Source organism: Polistes canadensis, unplaced genomic scaffold (genome assembly GCF_001313835.1).
Source record: "Polistes canadensis isolate GaletaPanama2010 unplaced genomic scaffold, ASM131383v1 scaffold_139, whole genome shotgun sequence".
Lineage (NCBI taxonomy): Eukaryota > Metazoa > Arthropoda > Insecta > Hymenoptera > Vespidae > Polistes > Polistes canadensis.
In genome coordinates this window covers 218,138-228,156 of record NW_014569686.1, presented here as the reverse complement: position 1 = coordinate 228,156, position 10,019 = coordinate 218,138, and the positions used below count along the sequence as shown (strand labels likewise).

The 10,019-nt window shown below is 32.1% G+C and overlaps 1 protein-coding gene across 1 annotated transcript; it reads right to left on the bottom strand.

Annotated features, from left to right (window-relative positions):
• Nucleotides 1-2,337: 2,337 nt before the first annotated feature.
• Nucleotides 2,338-6,767, bottom strand: LOC106788404 (mucin-19-like). The gene is made up of 9 exons (XM_014751608.1): nt 6,751-6,767; nt 6,519-6,616; nt 6,084-6,435; nt 5,702-5,888; nt 5,288-5,613; nt 4,745-5,063; nt 4,006-4,628; nt 3,202-3,937; nt 2,338-2,808 (listed from the first exon to the last, which is right to left on the bottom strand). Exons 1-9 carry the CDS (start codon nt 6,765-6,767, stop codon nt 2,407-2,409), a joined length of 3,060 nt encoding a protein of 1,019 aa, XP_014607094.1. The 3' UTR covers nt 2,338-2,406.
• Nucleotides 6,768-10,019: the final 3,252 nt, after the last annotated feature.

The window sequence follows — 10,019 nt, the reverse complement described above, 5'->3', positions numbered from 1 at the left end:
TTCACTCTGCGCCGATTATCGCGCATGTAGCGGTTAAAAAACGAACTATTTTATCATCGTTGCTCGATCAATCAAAACGCTAATAGTTGATACAAAAGATTTCCTTTATATCATTAATTTATGAATATGAATATGTATAAAAATACATGCATCCATATATATTTTTATATTTTTTTCCAAGTGCGCTTGCACCTTGAATTTGTGGTTGCGCATGTGTATAACATATCTCTCACTCATGATGCCGCCATTTCATAATTATTCAAAGTATAATAATTATTTTCAACTAATTAACGCGAAATAAAAAATATTTCATATAATAAAGTTGAACAAATAGTGTGCAATTAAGAGCACTTTTGAATTTTTCATATTAATATGAAAGTTCATTAATATCAAAGTTCGTAGACTTTTGCATTGATTTATTCTTTCCGTAGATACGTACATTGACGAAATACTTCGAAGATACGTTATGAAATCGTTGACGAATTACTCCGTAGATTCACACATGGACGAACTTTTGTAGTAGTCACGTTTGAATTATATTTATTATTTTTTAATAATATTATATATTCTATATATTTATGATTACAAAAAATAAAATAATTTTTTTTTATAATTAAATGAATTAATAATAAATTTATTTTTCAATTGATTTTACTACCGTCGTTTAAATTAATTGTTTCATACGCGACGATGGATAATTCGATTGTTTATTATTTAAGTAATTAATTAATAATTAATAATCTATTCATATATACGTAAATATATATGATTAACATAGATGTTAAACGAAAATTGAGTCGAGTTGTTGCAATCGATAATAATTAATTTCAATTGTAATTATTAATATTTAATCGAATTTAAATATAATCCAATACTAATTCGAATATTATGGTAATTTTAAATTTTGGAGAAAGTTCATTTTTAATCCATCATCTTCTATAAATTATATTTATATATCCATATGTTACTTCCAAAAATATTACCTTAAAGAGACATTTTTGTAATTTTTTTTTGTTTAAATTCTATACGAACACATACGAGTTAGATTATTATAACGCGAATATGAAAGCAAAATAATAGTTCACTTTCAAACTAAATAATGATTAAGTTTACATAGATTTAATAGCAATATTTACAGAGTATCTCTTGGAACATGGCTTACAGAAGTATCGTATTGCTCGAGAGGGGTGGAATGGGGTTGTTGGTTTGGGGTGATTGTGGATAGATGTAGGTTTTATTTTTTTTTCATTGACCTATGTGTTCTTGGTTATCATTTATCACGCGAATTAGGCATGATCATACGAGCATTGATTATTCGAATACAATACGTAAAAAATACGCGTCTTAATGGAATAGTAAAGAGCTCACGTTCGTCGTTTAAATCTTACGAATGTATACATGCGTGTGTGTATGTGTGTGTATATATGTATGTTCGTACATAATGATGCGACACGTTTTTTTTAGAGTCGTTACGATGAAGTCATTTCTAAGGACAAAAAGAAGCCAAAAAAATTGTAGGTGATTGATTAAAGAAAAAAATATAAAGGAAATTGTTAATGTTTTTATGCTGTAAAAAATTTTGTGTATGCTGCTTTGCTGTATTTCATGCCATTCGATCTAATCTAAAACTTTTATATTCGAATAGCATGATATTTTGAACCTTGTGTATGCGTATGTGGGCACGCTCGCACGTGTGTACATGATAGGGAATGGATAAATAGTTTTACAAAAAGGTGCATGCACACACAGATTCGCCCGCTTGTACGCAGATATACACACGATCGAATGAAGATTCTTCTATTGAGCTGAACAAAAAGGTGCAGTGAATAGTTAAGAAGAAAAGGTTACTGGATGTTCTATTCTTACCTTTTTACCTTTTCGAAACGAGCGCAAAGATGATTTGAGATATAGTATTAAACGCGAATTGCATGAATGCAAATTATTAAAACGAGGAATGATTTTCAGCTTAATTTTACATAAAAGTACACATCAAAGGAATAAGCCAGATAAATAAATATTAAAATGGCTTCATCGTCGCACGTGGACAATGTCGATAATATTATTTAATGACTTGCTATACGAAACTTATAGAGCTTTCGTAAATATTCGACAAAAAAATGTATGTAGCTACCATATTGGTGTTTCCGTCCAAGTAGCGATCGATCTAAATTATTTTATTAAATTTTGAAAAATATTAATATTTATATATTTTTTTCCTTTTTCTCCGCCCTCCGCCCTCCCCAAATGCAAGCTCCATGATTATTATCTAATAAATGAATATAATAATAATAATCGTTAAATGGAATCGATTATTTTGTCATTTTTTCGCTACTTGGATCGTCGTCGTCGTTTCGTTAATAGTATCGTCACTGTTATAATCATCGTCATCGACATTGTCTGGATTATTTACTCTCGAGGGACTATTTGACCAGGACGTCTTGGTGCTATCCTTCGTCTCGGTGCTAGCAAACCACCGAACCCTCTTGTTTCTTCGTGCTTTGTGCTGGCAGCTGTGCTGGATTCAGCTGAGGTTGCCAATTCGGTCGCTTGTTCATTATCAGATGACGATACACCAGTCTCTTCTTCGGAAGTTTCTTCTTGACTGGTTTGTGCAATAGCTGCTGGTGCTTCTGTTATTGTTGGTTTTCTACGTGGTAACAATGGCGAACGTCTCGACGCAGCAATCGGTGATGAGGGTGTTTTCGTAGTTGCCTTTGGATGAATCTGAAGTCGATTTCTGTTTCTGAGCTTGTTCAATGGATTCACCGTTGTTGGTTTCGATGCTGGGGGACTCGTCTCGGCAGGCGCCTGTTTGACAATCATATTATTTGATTTTTTATTCTTTTTTTAGAATAAACGATTATAGCAAGTTTATTTATCTCTCCTCTAAGAAATGCTTCACTCTATTTCGTGACTGAGGATGTTTAAGAAGGTCGAAAGATTAAAAGTATTCGAGAGTCTTCTCGTCGATGACATTTCAAAAGGCCATTCAGTGAAAGTGGACTCGAGAAAGAGAAGAGAGAAAGAGAGAACTATGTATCGGATTGATGACATCATCGTCTTACCTTCTTTTACCTAATCTTTATCTTTACCAGTATATCATAATCTTTTAAGTATTAATAAAATACAGACAAGATATAGAGATGTATGAAATTATTGAAAATATTTGAAAATAATATATTATAAATGATTGTTTATAACCTCATGAGTTTCTTCCTCGGTTCCTTCTCCAGCTGGTTCTTCTACTGATCCTTCAGGTACTTCCTCTGGTGCACTAGTTGTAGATGTACCCGGAGTAATAGCTAGGCCAGGTTTTTGTCTTAAATTTAGTCTTCCAGCTGGTGGTCTGGCTACAGGTGATAATCTACCAGGACCTCCAATACTTCCAGGTGCTCCTGGTAATCTCGAACGTACACCAGATTTTAATATAGGCGATGGGGACAACGTACTGACGGTTGCACTTTCAGCTGTTGGACTTTGTCCAATTTCCTCTTGACTGTCTTCTTGACTGTTCGTAGTCGATGGAGCTGCCGTTGGTCTTCCACGTTTGCGATTGATGTTGAGTTTGTTGAAAGAAGGACGCGAAATTCCTGATGGTCCAACTGAAGAAGCACCATTACCATTGCCGTTGCTGCTGCTGCTACTAGTGCCAGTGGCAGGAGGKGACGTCGTTGAGACACTTCGAGAACCAATTGTACCTCGGAATCTTCCTCGAGATGTACCACTAGGTTTTTCAGCTGCAACAGAACCTACCGATTCCTTCTGAACAGCATCCTCCTCAACTGGTTGTTGTTGAGATGTCTTTTGACCAGGTCTTGGTCTCTTAAATCCTCCCCCATTCGAGGATCCTCCGAAACGACCTCGTGTTCTTTGCGTCGGCTCTACTGGCGATGATGCTTCTGTCGTACTCGTTGGATTACCATTATTTGACTTAAATCTAAACATCCAAAATAAACCACCAATGGAAGTTGATCTTAAATAGATTATCAAGATTATTTTACCGACCTATTTCTAGTTCCAACTCCACCACCTGATACTCCAGGTCGACGGAATTTGCCTCGGCCAATTGGGGTTGGTACAGTTGTGGTAGGAGCTTCTGTCGTTGTAGTTGTCGTAGTAGGTTCAGTAGTAGTCGTTGTACTTGGTGTTGTAGTAGTTGTCGTCGTCGTCGTCGTTGTTGTTGTAGTCGTTGTTGTACCGACCGATGTCGTACCAATTGTAGGATCAGTCGTAATTGCTGTTGATCCAGATAAATCAGTCGTTGTGGGTATCGAATCTGTTGATTCATCATCTTCAGAAATAGTCGAAGTCGTGGAATCAGTTGATTCGTTAGTTTCATTTCCAGGCATGTCTATTAAATTGGTTTGCCCTTGTAAAAATGCATAAAGATCTAAAGCTACTTTGTCCATCGCCGAGGGATATTCGGTAGTCATAGCATTTTCCGTAGTAACCGTGCTTGTACTGATGTCTGCCGGGGAAGACGACGATTCTGTTTCTTCTGATGCTTCCTTCTCTTCTGCCGACATTTTTTCTTTGGAAATTTCAAGGGACGGGACACTTTCTTCGTCTGCTTCTTCTTCTTCGCTGGACAATTTCGATGATTGATCTTTGTTCAATTCTAATTCAGCCTGAAAGTATTAATAAAAGTATTCATTTATTCCGATTTATTCACATATTAATTTACTATACCTTCATTTTATTGAATTTTATTCTTATTGTTAATATTTCGTATCATTAATTCTACCTCAGGAATTGTAGTAACTGGACGTCTTCTAGACAGAGGTGTAACAGCTGGTGGACTTTCTGATATATCTTCAGTAACCGCAGCTTCTTGAATCCTATGTCTTCCACGTCCTCTCGTAGTCACCGATTTCTCTTCTGTATCTTCATTAGGTGTTACACCGAGAAATCTTACCGGTCCTTTCGGTAAAACCTGAGGAAATTCTGGCCCTTCCTGATGTGTCCGAAAACTACTGGAATCGACGAGATCTAAACCAGGTCTTGGACGATTTCCACGTGATCTCGTAGCTTCCGTTGTGCCTGTGTTGTGATTCGATCGCGATCTATGAACATAAAATAAATACAAATATTAATAACATATAATAAATATAAATATTCATATCATTAAATCACTTTAATGTAAGTCAACATAAATTATGACAAATTTTCAATCCATCAAACTCATTCATGAACAAATTATTTAATCAATTTGTTAATCAATTTTGTTTTTTTCTAATAGTCAAACTTGGTAGTTTGTACTTTAAATGAATGAAAAACGGTAATTTACCTGGGTGGAAATCTGGTATTGGCTGGAAGTCTTTCTTCGGAGACATCATCCGTATCAACGAGCTGCCTTCCCCGGTTTCCATTTCTATTTGGGATGACTTCGTTGCTAGCCGGTTCAACGGTGCTGCTGCCTCTATCAACTGCGTTGTATTTGTTCCTGTTGCCACTTTGACCACCTCTCCTTGGGGATGACGTAGTTCTAGAATTCACGTCGTAATTGTTCGTCACTTCTGTACCGGATGTACCAGCTTTATTTTCATCTTCCTCGTCGTAATAATAATACACATACTCGTATTCGTAATCCTTTCCGTTAGGTCCTTTCTTCACCTAAATCAAAATAAATTCGAATTATTGACGTATGTAAAGTGTTCATTTTTGTTTCTTTTTTTTAAATCATTACGAATTAATTATTTACTTGAATACGGGAATTTGTACCAGCTGGTACCAGACTGACGTCACTCAAATCATCGAAATGTCGGTCGGCAAATGAAGCATAAGTATCTTTTCCATCCTGACGAATAATATTCACTGGGACGAAATCGAATGAACGAGCTTCTCGTGAAGTCGTCAATATTGGCATCATAGTTGTTGGGTATTCATTACTGAAATATTTTTTATTTTATTCTTTAATCCAATATTCCTTAAGCCACGTTTTTCAAAATAGATTATAATAATATTTATTAGTTAATTATTATGAATATAATTATACAAACATACATTATACTAACAATTTGTTATTGAGTAAAATAATAAATTTTGCATAATAATATGAAATATTAAATTAATATTAGATTTACCTGACGTAAACACCTGGAATAACCGAATCTTTTTGAAGATTGACCATCGTACGATGTGAATCAACTTTCTTGACGCCATCTTCTTCCAAAACTCCAGTATCGCTAAAATTTTCCAGTTCGACGCGTGCTTGCCTCTTCGTCTCGAATTTATCCAATTGATCATCGTTTTTAGGTTCCAACAATTTAATCGTATCTAAATCCAAACCTCTTTTATTCGAATATTCTAATTTCAAATTAGCTTTCTTCACATTTTTCGTATCTTTCGAAATCGTTTTCTTCTCATCGATAATACTTTCCTCCTCGATTATGGGCCTGACTAAGTCATCTGGTATTTTATGAGACGTTATAAACTCTAAAATACACAATTTTTTCCTTTGAATTTTCTTTTTTACAGTTTTTATGATTTAAAAAATTAATTATTTCTTTTTTTATTACCTCCAATGGGAATTATTGCTTTCGAATCATCTTGTTTGCTTATGGATGTTTTCGAAGTAACATCCTTTGCTCGAACGTGTGCAATAATGCAGCATATTCTATGAGACAAAAAAAAGAAATACTATTATTATTGTACTTATATTATATTGTATTTAATTCTATTAGAAAAATAAATAAAAAGAAGAGAGGAAGAGATTGGATGCAAAACGTAATGCTCTTAGTTTTAATGTACATTGAGAATGACGGCATAGTGATCGACACGACAACATAGTGAAAGTTTAGTTCAACTTTTGCTACAGGCTGCATCAGAAAGGCCACCTTCTCTCTAAAGAGAGTTTCTTCTTTACAAATTTAACCGTGTCTTCTATTTTTATATTCTTTCTTCTTCTTTTATTGTTTTTTTTTCTTTCTTTTTTTTCTCTTTTAACTTTTCACTATTTTTTCTTTACTCTTTCTCTTGGTCTTGTTCTTTGGTAAAAAAAAAAAAAAAGAATTGGAAGTTAAAGTTTATAATTTAGGTAACAAGATCTTCGTGAATCGAAATTAATTATGGGAAGATTGGAGAGAGAGGATTCGTGTAATTGGAGAAGAAAGCGAAAGCTTTTAATAAATTCGTCCTCGTCCTCATTTTGGTCTCAAGGTCTTTCGGATGAACGACTTCTGGGAATTTAATTTGGATCATTTCGGACGACCTACTTATACCTAATCATTCATATAATACACTAATTAATTATATTTGTATACAATACTAATAGTATTCACAATTAATTAATATATTAATAATATTTGTTATATAATAAACTATTAAAATAAAATAATAAATAAATAAACATTTATTAATTTAATAAAATTACAAATAATTGGAGTAAATATAATGAAGATAAATCATACGGATAGATATAAAAGATCGAGGATCAAATATCTTTTAGCGATCGATGTTGCATTTGCAAGGTCGATCAGTTACGATCGATTTCTCCGTTGACGATTTTAAGACGAAGGATAGCAACTTGCTAAATTAGCCCTACGTGTCTTCCAACTTTTTTGGCAAGGTCTTTTAAATCAAAAAGAACAAAAAGAAAAAAAAGAAGAAAAAGAAAAAGAAAAGAAAAGAAAAGAAAAGAACAAATGTTGTTTAGAGGACAATCTATTTTCTACGAGCTTACGAGAGTGAGTATGAAAAGTGACTTGTTAATACAAGTACACCTTTTTTAAACATGTTCTTATTTTTTGTTTATTAATGTACATATACGTATAGATATTTATCTATGTATAAGAACAGGATGAAAAGAGTTTGCGACACTCGCTAAAGCACTCGCTGTGTTGTCAGATTCGGCCGTTCCGTCTGGCCGATTCTTCCGGTTCGCAAAGAGATCGTATACCTATGCGTTTTAGAACGTATGTATTTATACATATCTATGTATATTTGTATGTATGAAGCAGGTGGAAATACTAGTTTTATCATTACAACATATGTTCTTTCTATCATATAGTTTGATATTAAAATGATTGATAATATGAAAGGATATTAATAATCACTTTTATAAATGAATAATTTACTATAGGAATTTTTTTTTTCACATTTATTAAATTGTTATTATTATTATTGAGGTATAATTTAAGATTGTTATTCCAAGATATTTTTCTACATATGTGTGTGTATGTTAATGTATATAAGAATATAATATATATATATGTATATTTTGTGAAATCGTATGGGAGAAAGCTGTTGCTTCCACTATAAAACATTTATACACATAACTATCTATGTATACATACATACATAAATACATACGTACATGAGAGTATACTCTTTGCACATGAATATTTTCAGTGACACGAAACCGTTAACTTATGTAAGTTATAATATTACAACATTGAAGTGAGTCTTCGATAAGACTTAGGTAAGTAATTGTTTATATATTATATAAATTTTGAGTAGAATGTACACACATGTGAGTGTGTGTGTGTATACATGTGTGTGCTTTTCTTTTTAATAATACACATTTTTCTATTTTTATTTTAATATGTTTCGAGGAAAAATAAACACACGTGTGTGTGTGTCTCTCTATCTCTCTCATTGTTGATGATATAAATTATTTTTTATAAAATTATTCATGTAAAATAACAATGAGAAAAGATCATTTAGTTAATTTAATTAATTTATTTAAAATATCTAACTTTTCAGATATTTTACTTTAATTTGTTTCTTAATTATTTTATTTTTGGAACTCCTACATATGGTTATATTAACCATTATGTTCAAAATTGATTCTATTCACGTACTCGAAGATATTTTTATACTGTAAAAAGTTTTATTCATTTTTATATATATATATATTGGATTAAAATTTAGTATTGTAAATTGGGAGCATAATCGAATCTGTTATTTTATCTTTGGTTGACTGATACATATGGTCATTACGATCATACTCAAAATTAATTTTACTATCGTACTTGATAATATTTTTTAATTCTACAAAAAATTAGATAAATTTGTATATATTAAAAATATAATTTAGTATTATAAATAATGCACATATAATTAAATCTATTTTTTTATCTTTGATTGACTCTTACATATGGTCGTTTTAATGAGCCCAAAAAATCGATTTAATTTCAGAAGATTTATCTTCCAAATGAAAAACGTTTCCAACATTTCATTACATTGAATTATATTAAAAAACAAAAAATTATATATAAAATCATATACGTAGATCATAAACTAAGAAGAATTATTTATCTTTCTTTGTAAAAAGATCTATCGATCCAGACGCCATAATAATTTAGGACAGTATCGACGTTCTTCGATTCTCGATCCGATTCGATACGATTCTGTTCGATTCGATTCGATTAGACGTTAGATTTAATTTAATTCTCGAAACGTGAATATTTAATCACCCTTTCACTTAAGTTAAAACTGGTCCAAAATAAATAATCGTACGTTTTTCGTACGTAAAAGTAATTATTTTCTCTTGTTTTTTTTTTCGATAAACACACACATGCACATACACATAAATGTATTCAGATAAAGATACACTTGAAATGAAAAATGTAAGATGGAATGATAATGAACAATAAAAAGATATTAAAATATAATGAAAAACGCTAAAAGAATAAAAGAAAAAGAAAATAATGATATTTCGAAGAGACACCAACGTAAACGTCATCGTTGATCGTCGTACTCACAAAAGAACGTTTTTCAGCCACATGTCTGCACAGCACACTTTCTTCTTTCTCCTTTTACTTTTTTCTTCTTCTTCTTCCTCTTCTTCTTCCCTTTTTTTTAGCACCACCAATCAATAAAACGATGATTTTATATTTCAATATTTTCTCGTGAAAAAATGTTCTTTTTCCAAATACAATTCGAATCTTTGATCAACTATTTGTCAAAACACTATTTTCTTTTCGTTCCAATGTGTTCCTTTAGATATTTTTCTTGTAAAACGTCGATCTTTGTCACCGTATAACACACGTGATGATCATCGCTCTGATCTCTTAAAT